This window comes from Prionailurus viverrinus, chromosome D2 (assembly GCF_022837055.1).
Source record: "Prionailurus viverrinus isolate Anna chromosome D2, UM_Priviv_1.0, whole genome shotgun sequence".
In the NCBI taxonomy this organism is placed as follows: domain Eukaryota; kingdom Metazoa; phylum Chordata; class Mammalia; order Carnivora; family Felidae; genus Prionailurus; species Prionailurus viverrinus.
This window is the reverse complement of record NC_062571.1, coordinates 7,582,960-7,607,914: the sequence shown is the minus strand read 5'-3', so window position 1 is coordinate 7,607,914 and position 24,955 is coordinate 7,582,960. Positions and strand designations below refer to the sequence as shown.

General features: G+C 45.3%; 1 protein-coding gene and 1 long non-coding RNA gene across 2 annotated transcripts in view; one reads left to right on the top strand and one right to left on the bottom strand.

Annotated features, from left to right (window-relative positions):
* RNLS (renalase, FAD dependent amine oxidase) overlaps positions 1-21,349 on the top strand; it is a 321,158-nt gene extending 299,809 nt beyond the window's left edge. Inside the window, exon 7 of the mRNA XM_047825154.1 lies at positions 20,938-21,349. Coding sequence (XP_047681110.1) covers positions 20,938-20,973 — 36 coding nt within the window. The 3' untranslated portion in view covers positions 20,974-21,349. The remainder of the gene's footprint in view (positions 1-20,937) is intronic.
* LOC125147835 (uncharacterized) lies at positions 1,110-9,468 on the bottom strand. Its single transcript, XR_007145312.1, has 2 exons — positions 9,135-9,468; positions 1,110-4,575 (listed from the first exon to the last, which is right to left on the bottom strand). It is a non-coding gene; the product is annotated as an uncharacterized LOC125147835 (long non-coding RNA).
* Positions 21,350-24,955: the final 3,606 nt, after the last annotated feature.

The following is a 24,955-nucleotide window of genomic DNA, read 5'->3' as shown; positions in this document are numbered from 1 at the left end:
CACCTTGGAGATCACTCCTCTTCCTCCCTCTTCCACACTGAAAGGACCTTGGGATTACATGGGGCCCGCCTAGGTAATTAGGATAGTGTTCTTCTTTTAGAGTTAGCGGACTAGCAAACTTGATCCCTCCTCGTCACGCAACATGACATAATCTCAGAATCTTGTGCCTAGGAGGTGGACATCTCAAGGGGCCATACAGTCTGCCTACCAAAAGTACTTATTGTGATGGTGAATTTTAATGGGTCAACTTGACTGCGCCAAGGGACACTCAGCTGACAAAACATTCTTTCTGGGCGTGTTTACGAAGATGGTTCGGGAAGAGATTAGCATTCTCATCAGTGGGCTAAATAAAGAAGATCACCCTCACGAATGGGTGTGGGCATGGTCCAGTCTGTTGAAGGCCTGATAGAACACAAAAGGTGCAGGAAGGGGAAATCTGCTCCCTCTGCTTGAGCTGAGACATCTGTCTTCTCCTGCCCTCAGACAGAGTTCCTGGTTCTCAGGCTGTCAGACTCAGACTGGGGATTTACACCAACCTCTCTTCCCTAATTCTTGGGCTTTTGGTCTTGAACTGAATATACCATTGGCTTTCTGGGTTCTCCAGCTTACAGATGGTGGACTTTGGGACTTCCAGTGGAGAAATATATATATATATATATATATATATATACACACACACACACACACACACACACACACACATACACACACACACACACATATATATATATATATATATATATATATTCCTATAGACTCTATTTCCCTGGAGAACCCTAATAATACTCTTATTATATATCAAGCTTTAACATACCTCACTTTATAGTTTTGCTAACGATGCTTCCTGGACCACGCAATGGGCTTTATGTCCACAGCCGTAGATATTAATGAAAAGTCCCTGTGCATACCATTGTTTCCTCTGCATATCTTGCCCCCTGTGACCACCGGGGGAAGGACGCTGATTGAGACTAGGATGTCCCTGCCCGAAACCTATCTTAATCTCACCGCGAAATGCGACAAAACAGGACAGATGACACAGTTATTTGGGTCGACTGCTTGTCGTGTTTGCCTAATTACCATAGAGTGAAAAAAGTTAGTCAAAACACATGTCAGATTAGCGTCTATGAGCTTTATTTGATTACAACAGTAACCTCCCTTCTGGTGCTGACCTTCATGGCCAGTTACCCATGTAAAATGGTTGTCTGCTCACAACTTAAAAACATCGGAGGGAACAGTGGATATTAGAGGTGTATGTAGTAACTTATCCAGTGCCTTGATTTCCTGCTGGAAGGAAGGGGTAAGGCCATGATGGCTATTTCAGAGGGTTTGTCTATATTCCTACTCTTTGCTCCCAACGTCCTAACCGTGAGAGGGGGTAGAAGGAACAGGAAGAGGAAAAACAAATGGGATTTATGTAAAGGTGATAAATCTGTTATATTACCTACATTACACACTGGACACGTTAAAAAAAAAAAACAACCCTCAATTCAGAGCAATTGCCACAAATCACACATCCCTGATTATATGGCAGTATTCCTAGCGGGAAAGCCAGAAGTAGTGAAGGGTGGATTTCTAGCATGTCCTATGCGTTTATTTATGGCGTAGTACATCATCAAACAACACTTGACAGGCTCTAAGCTGGCAAACCGGAGGGCTTTGAGGAGAAATAATGAGCTGAGAGGTTCATGACATGCTATTAAAAAGTTTGTGATTGGATTTGGAAAATCAGACGGGTCTCCAAGGAAAGGGACCATTTCTGAGCCGTTGCGCTTCGAATAGTCTTGAGCCCCAGAGCAGATATTTATGGGAAGGGAGAGTTGTTTTTGTCTCGAATCCAAGTTCTGACTCTGATGTAGAGCAGGGAAGTCACTTTGTGCTGCAGACCTGAAGTCCTGGAATAGCCATGATGTCACCTTTTTCTGCTGACCGGCCACCACTGCACGGAGGCGCGCTGTTAGCTCTGTGATGTTTCGGCTGGATTCTCCCATATATGGGTTGCGATTCCAGCCAAAACAAAGTCGGCAGGGGAGTTTACAGCCACTGAATCGCTCAAGGTGCTGCGGGCTCGGTGGGATGGAAGAGATGGGGTCAGAATGCATTGCATTAGGAACAAAAGGACAAGAGAAAAGAAAAGGCATCGGGACACGGGATTTGCGGCTGCCTGGTGTGTGATTTCCAAATCAAGCCTCTGGCCTTCCGATCAGTGCTTTGATGCTCTGCGTTTCCACCTTTGAGATCTTTAGTGCTTTTCTGGCATCTGTGATGGAAGGAAGTACCCTGTGCTGGGTGGTGAACCATGGAATCCCTCTCACTGAATCAGAAAGGAGACATTTTAGGATATGAGATCATGAAAGAGAATAGTATTTGAAAAGGAAGAAAAAATTACACACACACACACACACACACACACACACACAGAAGCACACAACTAGGCCAACACAGGATGAGTCTGCAGTTAAGCCATTTTTCGCCATTGCAGAGGACACTTTAACACTTTGAGTCCCAGAGCCTTCACACACACACAGCTCGCGCACCTCCGTAAAGCCCGGAGGCACCGGAGGGTCGGGTAGGAAGGTCTAGAGAACCCTTGGTCGGTGTTCAGTCCCACACTCGCGGGGTGGGATCACCAGACGCTCTACCCGTCCTTCCCTTATCCCCACCGGCGACATAATGACATAGACGCGCCACCCTCGTTCCCCAAAGATCTTCCGAGTTGGCCCAACAGTGGGGCGCAGCGATCGCCCCGTGAAAGACCGTCTGTGCTCAACGGGGGTGGCGGGGGAGGGGTAACGTGTTAGGCTAATCCAGGGCAATAATTGTCGTTTCTTCCCCGGCTGGCTTCACAAAAGTCACATGCGTGATGGTGCACGTTCAAGCCTGCTCCGGCCGGACTCTGAAATGTGCAAGTATTTGTTTCATATGGGCAGGGCTGTTCCTTTTTTTTTTTTCCCTCCTTCTTCTTTTTTCTCTCACTGTGGGAAAATGAACTTATTTTCAGTCACCCCTGACATCTGACCACTCAGCCGATCACGAGGACACTGCGGTAAACCACAGCTCAACTTGAAATTATCTCTTTCAGGCACGGCTCCTGCACCACGGATGGGCACCATCGCTGGTGACCCGCCGTCAGCTTTTCTCTCCCGAAGCTCCATTTTCGCATTCCTCCCCGAAGCCTCCCCGGGTCTTGCTCTAAGGTCCTTCAGCTCGAGCTCATCCTCACAATAAACTGAATCCCAAAAATGACACCAGCTTTCCCAGCTGAAGCCCTTAAAGTGGTGCATTTACATATTCTCTTTTTTTTTTTTTTTTTGGAAAGCAGAGAGAAGGCATGCAAACTTTAAAGATCCCAGGGGAAAAAACGAAAACAAAAACAAAAGGCCAGTTCTCCTGATTAATATCGGGATGGTCCAGCAGGGGCTGTACATACTCCTTCTGTCGGAATCATCTTGTTTTTCATAGCTGTTTTACACCTCCAGCATCCTGCCATCTGCCCACTCAAAAGAAACGCAGCAAAGCATTCCAAAAGCCAAGGCTGGAAGGAAATAATTGTGAACAAGCCCAAGAGATGGACTTTTCCGTACCCTTCTGGTTACTGCCGTGCTCCTGGAGGGCACGCGATGGGGGGAGGCCAGGAGGTTCAGACTGGGGGGGCTCACCCCCTGGTGGCCCCCTTGAGCCCCATCGTGCCAGCAGGCTGACGAGAGAGACCGGGTATGCAGGTCTGGCTGCCCTGTTGGCCGAGGAAGGAGGAGGAGGGGGAGGAGGGAGAACAGGAGGAGGAAGGGGAGGAGGAGTGAGCAGATGTGTCCTGCTCAGAGCTGGTATGTGGAATATGGGTCAGCCTTTCCTGGACAACTTGAGGCAGACTGGAAGCATGGAGACCCCGGATGGGGCCCAGGTCCCCCTCACTCTCCTCCTGTCCCACACCAGTCCACACGGGCCCCAAGAACACAGAGAAGCCGTGGGGACAGACATGCAAAGGCTCTATCAGTCCTGGGGGCAAGGGAGCCAAGGCCGCAGGCCAAGGCTCAGCTGATCAGGCCAAAGCCAGCCGCTGGCTCTTCACATCTCCCCCGGGACCTCTCCTCACCCCAGATTTCGGTAGCAAAGTGGATGGGTCATGGGCCCGTAGCCCGGAGGGTGACCAAAACCCAAAATGACTTTCAGTTACCGGACAGTTCTGGTGAAGGCCCAGAATGAGCGCAGAAAAGGTTTGCTTTCCCAGCGGCAGGATGGGTTGCCCGTGAAAGAGCGGCCGGCCCTGAGGGGAGATGATTACTTTAAAGCGATGTCGGCAAATGTTTTTTTTGGCTGAACATTTCGGCTTGGTTACTGGCCTTCACAGAGGGAGAGAGGCACTGCGTGAGCTGGAGTCTTCTCGCAAATGGAAAACTCGATGTCCCGATTTGGGGTGATAAGCGTGGCCAGGTTAGTGCCGAGCAGGCAGAGCAGGGACAGGGACGCTCTGACCATTCAGCAAAGAGCATCGCGGGGCCAGCTGCCCCGACTCGGTGGTCTGTGTGCGCTCAGCGTAGAATGCCGGGCTTCCAAATCCCAGCGTCCGATCCGTCGTCCCTGGAGGAAAACAAGGAAAATAAAATGGATTAGCAAAGGGTGTTGGTCGGGGCCAGAAAGTTTAGAAAGCAAACGGAGCCTCAAGGAAAGCGGGATTTTCTTTAAATCGGCTAATGCTGGATGCCTGGGTAATAGTGTTGTCAATGAGAAATCACCATTTGCACGGTAGGCTTAGTTGTGACTTCTCCTCGTGCAAGTTCAACTGAAATGCAGTGCTCCAGACTACTGTGCTCTGGGAAACGCACAAGGCATTTCCTTGCGAACGCTATGATTTAGCCCTAAGTCATCACTATTTGGTCACTGTATGATCGTTACTCTTTGACTATCAAGACTTTCAGGGGTTGAAGTCCCCGCTGGGCTGTGAAGGGATATGGCTGGGGGTCAAGGCCAGGCTTCCTAACTCCTGTGCTTGGGAACCACTCAGCCGAAGTGGTTTTAAATAGCATCTTTTAAACAGCATCCTATTTGGTGTATGCAAATCTAGGTTGACTGTTATCAAGTATAAGTTCTTCAGTGAGAAAAACTATGAGCTAGAATGGGGATTTCTTTGGATTACCTACTTGCAATATTTTGCCTCAGTAGGAAAGTTGGGGGCTTGCTTGTGAAATACGATCATCCCTTTTCGTTAAACAGTGCATAATTTTAGAAGTAAACTCTCAACGAGGAAGACATCAGACAGCCCAATTCAGATCTGGTCTGGCATTTGAGGTGCATTGAGATGTCCAGACACAAAGCAGTTTGGAACTTACCAGACATAAATGTTGCCTTAAAAAATTGCAAGATTAAAGATGTTAGCAAATAGGTGGGTCAATGCTAAGTGCATGTTGACAAGGGAGGAAGAGGGATGTTAATTTAGCTGGTATCTCACGTGGAGTGGTTTGGATGCCAACCTTTCTTAAAATAGAGGGAAAAGACACAGTGTAATCTCGTCTGTGCTGTTTATGCTTCTTGTTTGTAAAAGGAGTGATACGGGGGTAAGAAAAAGAAGTTAAAAGTGCCCATGATAAAGATGAAAAATAGATTGCACCTACCCTCAAGGATTTCGTGGTCCAGAAGGGAAGGCAAAAATAGGAATGCAAAAAAGGTACAAGGTCAGTGCAAAGGAGGAAAACTTGAGATGGAACTTAAAGACTTGGACCAAACGAATAGCGTGGGGGCTTGGAGGGAGGAGGGGAGAAAAAGAAAAGTCTGTGCAAAGATACAGAGCATGAAATGAGCTGACATTTTGGGGCCCTGAAGGAATCTGATGTTGTTGGAGGGGAGAGAAGATGGGGGCTCAGTGCGGTGATAGGAGCTGGTGAAGAAGATAGAGGCTGGATGCGGGGTGGCGAGCCCAGTGTGGGTCTTCAAACGTGCATTTGGGTTTCCTAAAAATTACTCTTGTGATGGTGTCAGAAGTGAATGGTTGGTCATCTGATCAACAAAATGAAAAGCTGGTTGTTTCAGGAAAGTAATTAAACAGACAAACTCCTGGCATGAATGATTTTTTCTTAAGAGGCAGAAATAAACAGTACTAGATATGAAAAGAGACATTGAAACAGAAAAAGTAAATATTTAAAAATCATGAGATAATCACATGAACAACGTTTAGGCCAATATATTTGAAACCTTAGATACACTGCACAGTTTTTAGAAAGCATAAATTATGGAAATTAACAAAGAAGAAATTGACACCGAATAAACCTACAACCAGTAATGGAGCGGGGGGAGGGGGGTGGTGGCGGGAAATGAACTCAATAGTCAAAAATATACCACGGGCGGTACTAGCTCCAGAAGATTTTGCAGACAATTTTTTCCAGAAATTCAAGAAAGAAATAACCCCTGACAAATAACCATTCTAGGGAACAGAAAAGCAGAAAAAAATTCCCCAACATATTTTACAAAGCCATTATAATCCTGATGTCGAAGCCAGACAAGAACAGAAGATGACTCAATCTCACATATAAACAGAGATCCAAAAATACTAAATAAATACAAGCAAGAAATACAAAGTGAGTGTGTGCATAAATAGCATATAAAATATATTTTATATGGCATGCAAGGATTGTTTAACATTCAAAAATCAGTCATGTAATTTATCTCCTGGACGTACGACAATAGATAATGGAAAACATTCAGTAAAATTCTAGACCTAATCTTAATTAAAAAAAAAAAAAAAAAGCTTTGCCAATGAGTTTGACTCATAGCTGCATGATTTCGTGGTTATTGCATTGTAATTCGGGCAAGAACAACGTAACCTTTGCCCGAGAAAGGACAAGAACGGATGAGGAGAGGACAGAGGATGGAGACAAAGAGAATAATCAGCAGGTCATTTGGAGGCAAATCCAGGTAAGAGGTACAATGTGGAAGGTGGGGAAAGAGTCCACAGTGGGAGTGTGGGAGGACGGACTTCTGCAATGAGGGTTTTTGCAAGACAGGAGCCCAACAGAAGCTGGTGGTTGATTGGATGTGGGAAGACAGTTGGAAAGAAGAGACTCCCAGATTTCTGGACTAGGTGGCTGTGTGGACCGTAATTCCATTAGTCCAGACAGAAAATGTAGTTTGAAGGCTTGTCTGAAATTAGCAAGACTCTCTTGCCTGAGAAGGAAATAACTCTCGAAGAGAACTAAGTGCCAGCAGCCTGAAAAAAAGAGCTTTGGGGGGCGCCTGGGTGGCTCAGTCAGTTGAGCGTCCGACTTCAGCTCAGGTCACGATCTCGCGGTCCGTGAGTTCGAGCCCCACGTCGGGCTCTGGGCTGATGGCTCAGAGCCTGGAGCCTGCTTCCATTCTGTGTCTCCCCTTCTCTCTGCTCCTCCCCCGTTCATGCTCTGTCTCTCTCTGTCTCAAAAATAAATTAAAAAAAAGTTTTAAAAAAATTAAAAAAAAAAAAAAAGAAAAAAAGAGGTTTGGCCATCACTAGACCTAAATTAGTATCAGGAGAGAGGGAGAGAGAGACAGAGATAGAGGCAGACAGAGAGAGAGAGACAGCATGCAAAAGAAACATCATCTGCTTTTAAAGGCCAAGATACTACCGGGCCTGCCCAAGTCACCACCTGATAAATGTTGACCGGATGGAACCAAAGCTACCAGCAATATGGAGAAGTAAGGAGTTGTTGCTTTTGAATGAATACCCAGGATCACAGCTGGCAAGAAAAAATAAAAGTTATCTCGGAAGTATATAGTCAATCTAGGGTGAAGAAGTACCTAATAATGGTAATATTTATGATTAAAAAAAACCATTCAGAACAGAACAAAGAGGAAAAGATGTTTCTCTTTTCTTAAATCTTATTCTCTGATACATTTTGCTGTGTTTTTATAAGTAGTTACGACACTTTTGGATTGAAAGTTCAGCGTTGCTCACAACACGTTTGGTTTTTATAGAACAACTAAAACATAATATCTTGGTCCTCAACGATTGCTGGGTCCCCAAGGAACTGCACCCACGTGCTGGCAGGGACCCGGATTGCCTTTTTCTTCGCCCTTAATTTCTCCAGTATGGCCACCCGACTAGATGATAGCCCTGTGTGTCCATTCATTATGCTGTGACCTGAATGTGTCTCAGAATCTGTAGAAATAAGCCAAACCGAATCACCCTTTGACTAGGCATGCGTGAGGGGTCAAGAAAGGTATGGTCTACGCATTTCCGCCCAGGCCGGGAAAAGAACGGACAAGCCGCCCATAGAACACGGAGGGCCGCTTCGAACGTAGTCATATCCCGCCGAGGGCAGCATCAGGCAGCTGCCAAGAAGTTTCGTTAATAGCAAGACCAGCCTTCCCCCAAGATGGTTGAGAATGATGGTGATTTCATTTGGCTTTAAGGAAATTCATTCCGGCCTCACAGTTGGGTGGACAGTGCTGGAAAAGTGTGTGGCCCACCTAGAGCTCGGTAATTGTTTTCCAGCTGCCTCGTGCTTAAACTCCAACCTTTGGGACTCCAGATTACAGATGGCATTACCCAGGGACCCAACCCGGATCAGAGGGAGAATGTACTAGAACCCTTTGCCAGGAGCGGTCTCCTGCTGATCCAATGCAAGTGGCAAGATCCACAGCAGGACAAAGGAACTTTTGAAAAGGACTTAAAAAGAGCTCACTTGCTCTGCGGTTAACCCATCAAAGGCATCTTCCTGTAACCCGGAGGGCAGCAGGCCTCAACATGTGCTGGCCATTTGGGAAACAGATTCATACGGAGTAGATCAAACATTTCAGGAGAGCCCCTTGCCTTGAAAATATGGGACCTTATGAAAATCATTAAGCAATTCATTGATATTTATTTGCTTACACTGTGCTTCGGCAAAGCAAACTGGAAGATGGGGATGAGAACCATTGACCCAGTTTCAGACGCCCTAGTTCAGGAAAGAAGGATTCCCTTACGCGCCTGATTTTAAAGAGCCTTTTAAGAAGACAGCCTACTACACAGCTGGCATGGAAAGCCTGTCTTGGCTCCCTTCAACTGGGTATTAGGTTAACAACCACCTCAAGCTTCTTAGAAACCTAGAAATCCCCAGGCAGTTAGAGGAATTCCTCAGGGCTAAGAAAACCTATGCAATCTCAGAGCTTTAGGCAGAAAAATATTTCCAAACCTCGGCCACTCCCAGCCTCATCAAACATGGCGGCTCCACGGCACCTCCGATCATCCTTCCTTCCTGACGGACCAACCCCTTCTTCATTCGTGGCTCAGGTCCAGGGAACCTGGAAACCAACAAGGAGTAAGTCTGTGTTTTCGCTTTGGTTATCATGCATGAGTTCCTTCTGAACCGAAGCAACTCCACTGTCTGACACAGGGACCTTTGCTTCTTTAAAGTTTAAGGAAGTAGCCCCTTGAGATTCATCAGCTTCCTGGTCTTGACTTCCCTTTTACTCAGATGCAAAGTTCCCATGAGTGGAGAAAGGCTCAGCAGAATGCCATCATTCTTACGCTGTGGGTTTCAAATGATCTATCCTATGGGGGATGCCAACTACATAGCCTCTGAGGCTCTGGGAAGAGAGGGGGAGGCTAGCTCTAGGGACCTGGGCTCAACTTCCCCCAGAACATTACTACAGAGGTTGAAAGTCTGTCCTCAGATATTCAACACATATGTTTTGAAATTCATTAAGTTCCAAAATTAAAAAACAAATGTAAAAGATCCAGCAATAGTTCCTGCACAAAGCAGATACTCAAGGAATGCTTGTTGACGGATGAATTTGTTAGCTGATAAATATGAGAAATACAGTCTGTTTTGCACCACATGGCAGCTGAAGCTGCTAGGAAGACATGTGTCCCTAATTTGTTATACGAGTTTTACAAAATGAGTCACCTCAACCCTACCTCTGTTTGAAGACCAACTTTCTTCACAGAGCCCTCCCAGGACTCTCCTGTTGGTCATTTTTGAAAGGAACAACTGTCTCTTGGCTTTGAATTGTCAATTAACTTCTTGTGATCTCTCCCAAATCCATGGTTCCCAAAGGGAAACATTCTGTCTTGTTATTTGTTCACTTAAATTGGGTGTGGGTCGGTAACTCCTTCAGGATCCAACATGGAATCTTGCACAAAGCACATACTCAATAACTGTTTGTGGAGCGATTGATTTGTTCATTGACGTATACTAGAAATACAGTCTGGTTGCACCATATGGCATTTAAATATCCAGGACACAAAAAGCGTCATTCCCTGTTAATTTTTTTTTTTTATGAAATTTATTGTCCAATTGGTTTCCATACAACACCCAGTGCTCATCCCAACAGGTGCCCTCCTCAATGCCCAACACCCACCCTCCCCTCCCTCCCACCACCCATAAACCCTCAGTTTGTTCTCGGTTTTTGTTACTTTTTATAGTCTGTACTGAGAAGAAATGTCCTAGAAGATCTTCTGCGTGGTCTCAAGTTAGCTTCGGACATCAATATTTCAGAGGGAATAATGTGTTTTTACGTGGTAAAGTAAGATAACAGGTATGTACATATTGTCACCCCCAATATGGCAACACCACAGTGACATTTTCCGTTGATTGATGGAGACATTGGTTAATTTCTAATAGGACTACGACTGCCATTTCTGTAGTAGATGGAGGGTTATGACAAGTCCTTTGTTGATGAACTAATTAGGATTTTCAGAGTGTAAGATCTAGTGTTGATGCTTTTCTTAGGAAGGAAGGAAGGAAGGAAGGAAGGAAGGAAGGAAGAAGGGAAGGAGGGAGGGAGGAAGGAAGGAAGAGAGGAAGGAACGGAAGGAGGGAGGGAGGGAGGCAAAGAAAGAACAAAAGAAAAAAAACCTCTTTGTTGAAGTATCCACATGAACCACTTGCTAACTACAGGCGTGTACCTATAACAGATATGTCAATACGGTAAATTTAAAAAGAAAAACAACTTCCAACCTTAGGAATCTACTTTGAAAACCTTTCCATCATGAGGCATTGTTGTTATCGATGCCTGCTTTGCCCACCTGCGTCTTGCTTCCAGGCTTAGAAAAAGCTCACTCTGGGGTCTACCTAAATCTGAGAACTCCTAAGTAGTGCCCTACTGGTGGGTGCTTCACCTGGCATGTTCTTCCCAAAGAAGGCTGAGAAATTGGCCTGTGGACGCTTGCACTTCTCATAACCAGGACGGTAGCCTCCCTCAAGCTCGTGTGGGCTCTGCTGTGACCCTTCTCACGTGGTCACTCCATCGAGGCAGGGGACATAGGCTGTTATTTGCAGAGAGCCGGCACAGAAGAGGTGCTCAGTACCTCTGGTTGAATAAATGAATTTTCATACCAGCTCTGGAAACAACAGTATGATGCCCATGTACTGGCCGGGAAAACTGAAGTGAGAAGAGAGTGAGTAACTTGCCCAGGATCTTGGGAGAGCCCTCACTCCTGCCACTGTCTCTCTGATGAGCTCACACAGGGGCCCTCCTGAGAGAAAGCAATCATGTACCTAGTGGAGTGGTACTCTACTCCTCGTTATATCCGGGGGGAGGAGGCTAGTTTAAGGGGATTGTTTCTTAGGAGCGCCTGGGTGGTTCAGTCGGTTAAGCATCTGACTTTGGCTCAGGTCATGATCTCACGGTCCGTGAGTTCGAGCCCCGCGTCAGGCTCTGTGCTGACAGCTCAGAGCCTGGAGCCTGCTTCACATTCTGTGTGTGTGTGTGTCTCTCTCTCTACCCCTCCTCTGCACCCGCTCTATCGGTCTGTCTGTCTGTCTCTCTCAAAAACAAATCAACGTTAAAAGTTTTTTTAAAAAATTGCTAAAGAGATGGACAAATATTGATCAGAGACTACCAAAACCTTACTATCCATGGCTTCTTGATTAAGTGTGTGACATCTGCATACGCAGCAGCCTGCAGTGATAACAAGAGTTCAAAATGGCACCACTACGAACAAATCCAACACCCGTGTTATAGTGAAATTCCCTACAACAGGATTCCACTCGTGCAAGACTTTTGCGATATAAAGGAGAAAAAACAGCAATTTGTTATACATTAGTCTTACTGGTCATTTTTACTCTCTCCACACATGGGCCCAAACCGCAAATCAATTTAAAAAAACGTGGAGGGAAAAACAGAGTAGATGAATGGCTTTATAACACCCCCTATAAAGGAAGAAGGCTTGCATCTGGGTGGATGGGTGGGCGACGTGGGCTTGTATGAACTCACTTGACTACATTCCGAATCTTGCAATTGAGACGATAATATTACCCAAGCAGTGGCCACGCACTCATACGGAATAAGAGACTACATGTGAATCACCTAGCACGATGTCTGGCAGGTGGATGTGGGCTTGGTGTTTTGCTCTAGCTGTCCTCGTCAGCCACTGAGACCACTGAGGTTACAGCAAGGTGAGGAAGCATTATAATCAAATTGTTCTTGCTTGTCTGATTTGAGTACTACCCGTGTATGACCACGATCACCATTAGTGGCGTTCCTTTCAGATCTATGTTAGGAATGGGATGTATTCCTGTGTGAACCACAACAAAAAAAAATCATCAATTACGTCCTCCCAGCCAAGCACAACCTGATGCAATCTCACCCACCCTACAAAGCTCATCTTGAGGGGCTCCTGGGCGGCTCAGTCAGTTAAGCCTCTGACTCTTGATTTCGGCTCAGGTCGTGATCTCACGGTTTGTGAGTTCGAGCCCTCCATCAGGCTCTGCGCTGACGGCACGGATCTTGTTTGGGATTCTCTCTCTCCCTTTCTCTCTGCCTCTCCCCCACTCTCTCTCTCTCTCTCTCTCTCTCTCTCTCTCAAAATAAATAAATTTTAAAAAATAAGCTCATCTTGAAAGCCACCTCTGTCACATTTCTCCGGACTCTCCTCCAGGCAGATGTTTTCACTCTGTCTTGAACATCTTAAAAACTTTGGCTTTTACCCCTCTGAGGGTACTTAGCCTGCTCTGCAAATCACACTGCTGTCTCTTTGCCTTATCCTGTATTTGATTTTAAGTCCCTTGAAAGCAGAGATCCGCCTTATCTTTACATTTCTTATGGGCTGAGTGCAGGGCGTCGGGCTCAGAAGCTCAATAAAAACGTGTTGAGTTGCAGCGAATCGTGACCCACCCTGCCTACCAGGCCCTCAGCCAGCGCCAGGGTCCAGCACACAATGGGTCCTTGTTCTCCCTGCTGTGCACACCCACAAACATATACTAAACACCTGGAAACATGGGGACACTTCGTTGCTTGGCAAATCCTCCCCCTCCCAGGGCGTCTTCCCTTTGGAAGAGGCTGTTCTGACAGCTGGCCTGCTGCTGGTTAGACGGGGCGCTCTCTGGAACGACTCATCACTGCAGCAAACGGCCAAGTTCGCTGTGCCAGGAACCGAGAAAAGAGAAGGGTCCAAGGGGGAGAGTCTCGATGCCAAGAATGTGCTCTCCGATTTCCAGCGGAGAGGGAAGCAGGGAGCACTGAAGTGGAAGAGATGATGCAGGACGGGCCCAGAAGCCTCCTCCCTCTCCTGCACCTGACACTCCATGGGCAGGGGTCTCGGAGAGGAGCCTCCCGTCCGGGGAGGACCAGGGCCTCCCGCACGAGACGCTGGGGCTGCTCTTTATTAAATGCGAATGGTGCCACGCAGCTTCCAGGACTTTAGTGGAAAGTGGATTCCCCCCAAACCCTCAGGACATCTCCCGGTTCCCGAAAGGATTATTATGGTTACTGCTGTTATTACTTACAAAGCCTACATCATTTTTTGAAAGTTTGCTCAAGGTAGAGGAAGCGTAAGCACTCAACTTCCAGAACGTGTCCTGGGATTCCGCTGCCCTCACCAGAATGACATAACCTGTTGGATTCTGCTTGGGCACAAGGCAAAAGGCAACAGGGTTCTCCTTAAAGCCCAGGCAGGGTTGTCAGATTTAGCAAATAAAAATACGCGATGCCCAGCTCGATTGGAATTTTAGATAAACAATGAATTCAGTTTTCATCTGAGTGTGTCCCAAATATTGCATGGGACATACTTACACTACTGAAACAATATTTGTTATTTATCTCAAATTCGAAATGAGCTGATTATCCCGTATTTTATCAGGCAATCCGGAGCCCAGGGAGAGTCAGGACAGTGAAGAGATTTTTCACCAACAAAAGCGTCTTTTAAAGCCCCGGCTGAATGGCTTTGGACGACATTTCAGTTCAGGCCCTGCATTTTCCCTGGAGTGTGAGCTCAATGTCATGGACAAACAATTGGGAGAATGAACATTCAGTGAACATTCCGCCCCTTCCTTGCCCTCAGCAGCCTGTGGCAAACTGCTCCCCCTCAACCAGCTGGGGAGGAAAAAGGCTTTCTCTTTTAAGATGGCTCTCCCCTCCCCTGCCACAGATTGGATTGTTTCTGGGGTTTGCTGGAGAGCTGCTTGGGCTAATTGCTTTCAGACCACGATCCCACCAGGCCTGCCCGCTGTGGAGGCAGCATGTTGGGGCTGGGAGGCAAAGCGTAGGGGGTTTGGAGTCAAGCAGACTCGGTTTGGAATCCTGCCTGTGCCACGTCGGCCAAGTTGCTTACCCTCTCTGGGCCCCCATTTCCGCACTGATAAAATGAGGGTGCTCGAGGGGTGGCTGAGGTAGGAGTGCCTTAAGACGGGAGCACATTCGGTGCTCCTCACCGTGCCTGATGTATCGTGGCTGCTCCTTTAATATTAGCCACTGTTATTATTATTGCCTGTCTGTGGTATGTTCCACATGGCAGGTGACGTCCGGAGTGGAGTCTCCTCAAGCCTGGAGCTTGGAGACGTGGGAACACAGATTCTAGAAGGCCGTCAGTCCCTGCGCACTAGGAGGTGCGACCTGGTGGGAAGATGGCTTCACCGCTGTCCCCGTGGCCCTGCCTCATTCGGTTCCGCAGCACCTGGCTGAACCACCAGCGTCAAGTCAGTGATCGGGTCACCACATGGGTCAGGTCCCCATAAGCGTGTATGGGGAGTCTGAAGAGCGCTTTAAGGGACGGGAGAGAAAGAAGAAGGAGAAGGAGGGGGAGATGGGGAGGGGTCTCATCGATTTCTTACGAGGAATCAGTGAAATAATCTCAGTAAGTATTGGAGCAGTGCAAGCAAATAACAACCGCTTAATACATGTTAGCTAATATTCTTTGAGACGCCTCAAAGAATGGGTGGGATTTTCATCAAGAGGGAAAGGCACTTGTAACTTAAAGAAAAAAAATCATTGAAGCTATGACGCGGTCAATTGCAAATGTGCGCATGATGAATTGGGGCCTGGTTTTCCAGGCAGTTTTGCTGTGAAAACTTTTGAACAGGGGCTTTGATGTTTCTAGGAGATGCGTGATGTGGAAAATGTTGCTCTTGCCAAGATGTGTAAGATGGACGCAACAGAAAGCCTAGGGTAAGCAGGAGACTCTTAGAAAAAAAAGTAGGTGGACAGTAATATGACCGTGGGGCTGGGGAGAGGTCGAAAGTTGTGGAAGGGAAGGGGAGAGGAAGGGAGGGAGGGAAGAGACACTGAAAAGATCACTGGCTACCAACTGGATCACTGGCCAGGAAGAAGAAAGAGCCAAAATTTCAGGATTAAAAGTCTTGGTTGTTTGTTGTAGCAGACCCTGTTGTTTTGTTTTTTCCTATCCCACATTCCCCATCACCCCTCCCTTCTAACATTGTGTTCGAATATTCACCCTCCTCTAACTGGCCACTGCTTCAGAGAAGATGCATCTATCCTTAGCCCCAGGGGACAGGGGGTGGAGTATTGATTTGTCCAAGACGTCCAGGTGGCTCCATTTTCTTGCCAGTAATCAGACCAGCCACGAGCATATGGCAAAAATTCTTGGTGAAAAGAAGCAAGTGAGCAGAAACGACCCAAATGTCCATCAACTAGGGAATGGATAAACAAATTGTGGTATATCAATTCAGTGGAATATTATTTGACAATAAAAGGAGAATGAAATACTGATTCGTGGTAAAGATGGAGAGGCCTCAAAACATTATACTAAGTGAAAATTCACACACAAAAGACCACATATTATATGATTCCATTCAAACAAACTGTCCAGAATTGGCAGATCCATCTAAAGACAGAAAGTAGTTGTCAGGGGCTGGGGTGCAGAGGGACATAGGAAGTGATCATTAATGGATATAGGATTTCTTCAAGGGCGATGAAAATCTTCTTTTTTTTAAATTTTTTTTTAACGTTTATTTATTTTTGAGACAGAGACAGAGCATGGACAGGGGAGGGTCAGAGAGAGAGGGAGACACAGAATCTGAAACAGGCTCCAGGCTCTGAGCTGTCAGCACAGAGCCCGCCGCGGGGCTCTAACTCACGGACCGTGAGATCGTGACCTGAGTCGAAGTCGGACGCCCAACCCACTGAGCCACCCAGGCGCCCCGAAAATTTTCTAAAATTAATTGTGGTGATGGCTGCCAATTCTGTGATGGTACAAAAAATAATTGAGTTGTACATTTTAAATCGGTTAATTATTTGGTAGGCAAATAACATATCAATAAAGCAGTTATTAATTTTTCCTTAAAGAACCAAAAAGAAGACTTCTAGAGAGACTCCTGGAAAACATTGTATCACTCTTAAAAAACACACACACAGAGAAGAGCTGGCTTCTCTTTCTGGAGGCTGATGTATCTTCATATGGTCACTGGAGCTGCTGTGGATATCAACCTACCATGACAGGACCTACATGAGTCAGAACTGACCTACAGAGCAGGCCAGAGCCCAGAGAAGCACCTAGACTTCTCCTTACAGAAGATAATAAATGTCCTTATATTTTAGGCCAATTGAGTTGGGCTATTCTGTCACGAGTAGCCATTGCATCACCTAGCATTCTAACTTATACAGTTCTGTTAACAGAAATTTTTAGGTCAGGAGAAAGGTCATGGTTTAGTTTTTGCTTTTTCTAGAAAAACTGTGACATTACATTAATTTAGAGGTGCAAGTGTAATGTGGTTGAAAATTTGAAGTATAGTTGAAGATCTGGAGAAAGGGATGGATGGGTGGATGAATGGATGGATGGATGGACAGATGGATAGATGGGTGGATGGATGGATGTGTGGATGGACAGATGGATGGATGGGTGGATGGATGGATGGATGGAAAGATGGATAGATGGGTGAATGGACAGATGGATGGATGAATGTGTGGATGGATGGATGGATGGATGGATGGATGGATGTGTAGATGGAAAGACGGATGGGCTGGGGAGTTGCTTAGAGTAAAAATGTTGAAGCCCAAGGGAGCACAAAGACAGAGTGCAGAGAGGAGCCTCCTGGACTCTCTACATTGAACAGGCAGGAGAGCAAAAGAAATTACTGAATGATTCTGCAAACAAAGTGGGTAAAAAAGGACATGGGGAAACTCAGAATGCTATAAATGCTGTCATGCAAGCCAAAAAGGGGATTTAGGAAGAAGAGGATTGAAGTGTCGGTCAAATTCCATAGGGACAAAAGAAGAAATAGCACAGAAAATATGTTTAGATATAAAACTAGAAGACCCATGTAAGAAGAGATTATTTTCAAAGGAATTTGACTGGAGTGATGGTGACAAAGGCAACTGAAGATATGGGCTGGAGGGCAGTGAGAGGACCCTGGAGAAGTCATGACACCATGTAGGCACCTCCTTACAGAAGTTTGGACTCCGTGGAAAGCATTACTGAATCCCCAATCCCTGGTTCTGCTCCCCTCCCCAGCACATGGAAGATGGTGCCCTTGCAGTTCGGAGGAGACATATATGGCAGCTCTTTGGTGAAATGTGCAGCAAGTCACTTCTGAAATGGGGCAGTGAAAAGCCCATGCCTGCATCTTCCACCTCCCTCTCCCTGCCACAGTGGTCATGGAAGAGGCTTCATTGGATAGATAAGAAAATCCAAGACTGAAGACCCTTGATTGCGAGTCACTGAATTAAGGGTAACTACCCTTGAGGAGAGTCACCTGCTCTTCTAGGGGCACAAAGAAGCAACACATTCTTGTCATGCCAGGATGGAGGGCGTGTTTGCCATCATAACCTCGTCCTGCCCTTGCTAACAGAGAGCCGGTAGGAAGAAAGGTAGCAAAGAGAACCACAAAGTCAAGGATGGAATGCTTTTATCCCAGGTTTTGAATTTTCGTATTTTTCAGGCAGGCGAGACCCAAGCATGTTTGCTAGGAAGATGGAAAGAGTCTGTAGTGAGGAAGGACCCAAAGAGGGCAAAGCAGCGTCCTACAGAACACAGAAAATCCGGCAATGCACAAGCCCGTTGGTGGGTCTCTGCCCTTCTTCTTCCAGGAAAGAAGTACAATTCCAGGCAGAAGATTGGTGCCGGGCAGGTTGGTCTGGAGAGCGAAGCTGAGGGAGCCTACGCAGTCCACTTCTGAGACAGGAGAGCAGAGATTAGAGCTTGGAACCCGTGGCCCTTGATGGATGACTGGCCTTAAATTCTATAGGCGTTTCTTAGAATCATCATTATTTAAAAAGTAAATAGAGTCAGGGCGTCCGGTGGCTCAGTCAGTTCAGCATCAGAGTCTCAGTTTGTGAGAGCATCTCACGGTTTGTGAGTTCAAGCCCTGCGTCGGCTCTGCACCGCCAGCATGGAAACTGCTTGGGAGTCTCTCTCCCTCCCTCCCTCCTTCCCTCTCTCTCTCTCTCTCTGCTTCTCCTCCCCCTCGAAAATAAATAAATAAAGATTTTTTTTTTTAAAGTAAATAAAGTCATGCCCAGAAAGGGTTAAAACTGTTTGGTTCTAAGTTCTAGCCTGGCCCCACCTCCACTGTGTCCTTTACCCAAATTCGTTATTCCATTGACAGGCCAGTGCTGGTCCCCCACAGAGCAACACATACTGTGCTCTCCCTGTGAGCGCACTTGTGATGAACTTTGAGCCACACATCTGCTGCAGAGAAGAAACTCGTATTCCCAAATGGCTGACATTAGCTGAAGATTCTGGGTTCATCTCTCCTGTAACATATTTTTATTAGATAGGCTGCCGGAGAATCAGAGGAGTAAATCTGGCTGCTACATCTATATCTCATTACAACACATGCCCGACTATTGTTCTTTTCATCAGCTTGATGTTATTCTGACTCTTTTCTGCGAAGTGAATATTTGAATTAAAACCAGTGTCCATCCATTGTCATTTACCTCCAAGCCGTTGCTGTATCTGGGCTAAGGATGTATTTTCACGAAGTCGCCACTCCAAGCTTCTTTCTCTGATTTGAAGCAGGGGTTGGCAAACATGTGTAAAGGCCCAGAAAGTAAATGTTTTAGGCTTTGTGGGACGTAACAATCTCTGTTGCAACTACTCAACTCTGCCGTTGCCGCATGAAAGCCGCCAGGGAAAATACTTAAATGAATAAGCATGGTTGCATTCCAATAAAACTTTATTTATTTAGCAAGAAGACATCAGCTGAACTGACAGATAAAAAACAGCATCTTTTTATGTGTTTGTCTCCAAGAAGAAAAAAATAACTGAAACATTTTGTTGGACGTTTTATTACTTCTGGACGTTTTATTCCAGTATGATATCGCCCCCTTCTAATATATCACATCTTAAGATTTAGATCTCTCCCTCTCACACATACAAAAAAAAATAAATAAATAAAGTTGAGGGAAGCAGTAGAATTTAATTCAGGGAAGAGAGGGTTAAGTGACTAAAAATTGTAGAGTGAAAGTATCACTTAACCACAAGCACAGTCTCTTCCTCAGAAACCCATTTACCCAGACGTTGAGTTGACTATAAAAGATGCAAAGCAAAAACAAATTTGCTGACCTTCATTTCAGAGATCAAAGGTTAAATTCATACCCTGTAGGATGGTTCTGTGAAATCACTCCCAAGCTGCCTGGTGACACATTTTCAAAAAATATTTCTCTCCAGCTTTATCAAATGTTCTTTGTGTTCTGGAAACACCATTTGAAGTCCCAGCTGGAGCTGGGATGTCCTGAGTCTTAGATAGCTGAAATTCTTCTCCAACTACATTCAGAGGCATGTGGTTAGTTGGGATAGACATTAATTATAGGGGTTCATACCTATAAGCCTAATATTCATCAAAGATCAAAGTCAACGTTTTTACACTGAATAACCAAGGATGATATAAACCATGAATAGATGAGAGATAAAATTGTTCACTTGAATGTCCTTGAAATTGAATAAACCTGTCTTACATTGGAATGTCCACCAATGACTGTTCCCAATTTCTTCGTCTGTAAGTATCGCCTCAGAGCAGAACCCCAACGGTTCGAAAATTAGGAAAACTGAGTGAACAAATTAAATTAGTCCAACTCAAAATACGTTCGTTAAAAAACAAAGCAAGCTTTCTGTCTCTTTAGTTGTAAACTCATACAAAACCTTTCAACAGCAATGGTTCACAAAATTCATTTCATGGCAATTTTCATCAGTCCTTAGGAAGCAAAAATATTAGGATACTGGAGTAGATATTTTATTGATCTAAGTGCATTTCATTTAAAGGACCTTCTTCCGGTCTGTTCCCGTGTTAACTAATCACATTTAATTAATTTTAATTAAATAAGTACTTATTTAGTAAAATAATGTCAACAGCCCTATATTGGTCCCCAGTTGTTTTAAACCACAATTGCTATGGACTGAATTGGGTTCCTCCAACCATCAGTGTGATGGTTCTTCAGAGATACTAGGTCTTTAGGAAGCAACTAGACTTAGATGGGAGACTGGGGGATTGGGGCCCCTCGTGATGGTACCCATGGCTTTATAAGAAGAGGAGGAAAGATGGAGACCAGCAAGAAGGTGACATCTTTACACCAGGAAGAAGGCCCTCACCAGGAACCAGATCGGCCAGTATCTTGATCTTGGACTTCTCAGAACAATGAGAAATAAATGTCTGTTGTCTCAGCGCCCCATCCATGCTATCTTGTTATGGCAGCCCGAGCTAATACAACAATCCCATTTTTCAATGAGTAGGGAAGTGAGAAGATACGGGGTGTTCTTGAAACTTTAATTTCTACCACTTGCTGGCTCAGTAGAGTAACAAATCTGGATTTTCTTCCCCACAGAGTTCAGAAGGTATGTCATTGCTGGCTGGCCTCTAAGAATCTGAAACGTAAGAACCAAGCTGAATAAGTCTTTGTCTTTTGGGGGCGTGAGTGTACCCTCAGGAAGAAGTCTCATCATTGACGGAGTGGGAGGCAGGTATTAGGAGGCCTGATTTGTTGGATGGAAACATTGAGAATTGATTTATCCTGCTGTGGGAGACATGAAAATTAAACCCAGTGTCCTCACAGATGGCATTCCACTCAATACACCTCACACTTTCTACTGTTGCATGAGGCAAATCAGTGACAATTTAGTAATTGAAGTGTCCAGCAAGATACCCACCCAGGTGACTCTGGATATGTTCTTTATCCTCTCCAAGGCTTCTTAATCTATGAATGGGCATAATAACATGTCCAATCTCACGGGGTGGTTAGAGGAATAATAATAATGATGCATGTAACACACTAGTTGAGTTACTAGTATAAAGTAAGTGCTCAATAAATGTTTTGTACTATTATTTGGATTATTTGTTAAAAAGAGACAAAAATGGCTTATTTTATTCGTGAAATTGCTTTCCCAAATTTTGAAGCTAAGAGAAAATGTAATTGCCTAGATCTTTATCAGTTAAAGCCAGTGGAATGGTTGGAAGCCTTCCATCTGAGATTTTGCTACTCTGTGTGTGTGTGTGTGTGTGTGTGTGTGTGTGAGGGGTGGGGGAGAGGGAGAGAGATCACAAAGGATGGGGGGGACTACTGAACTATTCTATTGAGAGGCAGAGAGAAAAGCAGATGAAGTCTTGACCTCCCAATTCTCTCCTGTTAAAAAGCCACCACCGGTGAGATCCCGATAAGGTAATCTGGCAAAGAAAGACCCTAGGTTTTGGCACCTATCCACTGACTAGTGAGGCTCAGACCCAGGAACCCAAGAGGATTTATTTGCCTGGTACAGAGAGACCTAAAAGGCTTCCACCTCTCCTCAAATATCTCCCAAGGAAGCAGCCTGGTGTTAACAGTTTCAGCCACACAGATACCAAGAGAGAGAGATGACTCTGGACACAGCCCAGAGGGTCTGGTCTCCCATGCAAAAGTCAGGCACTTCCCTTTTTACTGTTCGCATGAAATTTCCACGTGGCTCACAACTCCGCAAAAGTCTTCCTTCTTGGGACTGAGTAAGTGATGAGTTGGGGCAAAAGAGAATCTTAAGTGTATGGTTTTCACTTTGGGTGGGGCTGCGGGGCAGCACAGACCTGTGTGAAGACTGTTGAAAACAGACACTCACCCCCCACCTCCCCGAAATGGGCGTTGCCATATATATATATATATATATATATATATATAATGCCGCATATAATTTGGGAGAGTAATCAGATCTCCTGGAGCCCATCGATGAACCCCAATTAAGAATCTTTGCCTTACTGTTATTTTAAACAAATATTCAGCAAGCCCTGAGTGTCAGGCACGGTGTTAGGCACTTTTATATGTGTGTGTCCTTAGATCTCAAAACATTTGTTCTTTGCAAACACTACTGTCCCATTATGCAGTTAGGAAACCAAAGCTAAGAAAGGTTAAATGGCATGCCCAGTTCTAGGTTCCAACAGTAAGTCTGTCATGTACTTCCTGCATGAACTTGGGTGAGCTCACCTGTTCCTACTCTCATTCTTAGTTTCTACTCAGTCGGCTTGGGTTAAAACGGTGTTCGTTGCTGATGGTTGAGTATACTCAGTTGTCTGTACTGACCCAAATTGTTGCGTGGCTTAAATGAGATCAGGCGCTAAAATATTTTGCACGGGTTCTGGAACATGTTCAACACGCAATCAATCATCCCATTAAAAATTAAAATAAAGAAGACTTGCCTGATGGTTGGAATGAGCCACCGACCTAGATGTCAGTTAAAGGAAGCTGCATGATGCCAAGTAAAACCTCTTTGGATATCAGGAGCAAACATCCACTCAAAGTAGCTCAGAGAAGAAGGAGGTGATTCAATCCATAATAACATAATTTGTCTAGCAAATGGTGTGCTTATACTCTGCCCAGACATTGGGGCATCTGGTGACTGAGACCCACCCATTGCAAGTCATGGTGGGGTACAGCTTTGGAAGATGGGTCTCCTGTACATCCTGGTCTCCAGGAGAAAGGAGGGATGAATCGATAATGGTCCCTTGCAACTTTATCCCCACCATGGAAAAGAAAACTAAAAGTCCTGTCTGCTTAGAAGGTACATAACCTTGTATTCGTTTTTAAATGAACAGCACGCAAACGCCTGGCTTCACGTTGTGTCCCAGTCTTTTGGGAAACACATCCCATGGTGGTTTGTGCCTGTTTCATACTCGTTTTATTTTATTTGGCAGCAAAATGAAGATCGTGTTTCGAATAAAAGCCCAGTTCTGTCCCTTACACGTTTCATTAAGCATTATATGCTGTTCCTGTCCTCTTTTTCCACGATCACGCCCAGGCATGCTTTGCAGACTCCTTTTGTGGGACTAAGTTTTGCTCATTTATACATTTATGGTTTCCTGTAGCCGCAAAATAAATCTGACACATGGGGTTGGAGAGTTTGAGGAAGATAAAAGTCCCTTATCAACGCATTGTTTACATTAATAAATTGACACAATTGTGCTTTTTTGATGCTGTTTAGAAAAAACTGTTGGGCGTCCCACAACTGAAATGTTCTTGGAGAGAACAGAAAGCAGGGAGGGTGGAGGAGATTATGGAGCCGAGAGTCTAAGCACCAAGCTCTGTCCCTTGCAAGCTGTGTGTCCTTGGGCAAGTCACATAACCTCTTTGGGCCTCAGACTCCCCTCATTAGTCACATAGGTATGACGCTGTTTTGAGCTTGAGCTCACAAGTGTGTTTGAGGACACAATGAGATAAAAGTGACGTGTTCTCACAGAGTGCTTTCAGGATTTGTGAATACTCTTCAAAAAATGGAAGATTCTAGAAGAGTAAAAATTTCTCAAGCCCAGAAAACTGAGTAGAGCTTCCTTCTTTGTCACGTGGTTCCCTTCAGCAGTTTCTAGTGGCCTCGGAAGCAGATGGATCTAGACCCTTTGTGCTAACTTTGCTCATTCAGTTCCCCACCATCTTGTGGACAGACCCTGTCATATTTGTCTTTCTTTTTTATTATTTTTTTTAAACATTTTTATTTACTTTTGAAAGACAGAGACAGAGCAGAATCAGGGGAGAAACAGAGAGAGAGGGAGAATCCAAAGCAGGCTCCAGGCTCTGAGCTGTCAGCACAGAACCTCACACGGGGCTCGAACCCACGAACCGTGAGATCATGACCTGAGACAAAGTTGGACACTCAACTGAATGAGCCACCCAGGCGCCCTGAATGCCATTCTGATGGTTCTTGGATCAGTCTCAAAAGGTGGATATTCATCTCTAATGGTCATTTAAAAATGAAATTAGTCAACCTATGTTAGCCCCTGTTGCATAAAGCATTGTGCTAGGCTGTGATTTTAAAAGAACAAAAACAGCAAAAATAACAATATACCAGACAGTCTTGGAAGTACTTAAATCAATGATCTTATCTGATATGCTGGAAGAACTCAAGTATAGACTATTATGATTTCCCCGTTTGATGAATTAAGAACTGGGGCAGAGAGAAGTCAAGCAGCTTCTCAGAGGTTAAACAACCTATTGGTTGTGGAATCAGGCTGTGAATCCAGAAAATAACTAGAAGCTTCTCCCTGATTCCAAGAGGCGTATAATCTACTTGGGGGGTTGTATTTCACATTCCACTCACCGTCCCAGAAAATGACACGTCCCAGCCTAGTGCTGTGGGTTGGGGGATTCAGATGTGGGTTTGACCATTTCTTCCTCTTTCTTTTAGGAAACAGGGCTTCAAAGAGAAGGTAACAGTTGAGTTGAGTCTTAGGCATAGAGCCCCGCTAACCAGACCTCCCTTGTCACCACCCTTCACTTGGGCCCACCCATCGAGGATTTTAGATATGATTCCTACCATCGTTTTTAGCAGCCATCTTGGCCTGGGTATCAGTGAATTGAAGGAAAAGAATAAAAAAGAAAAGAGAAAACCTCA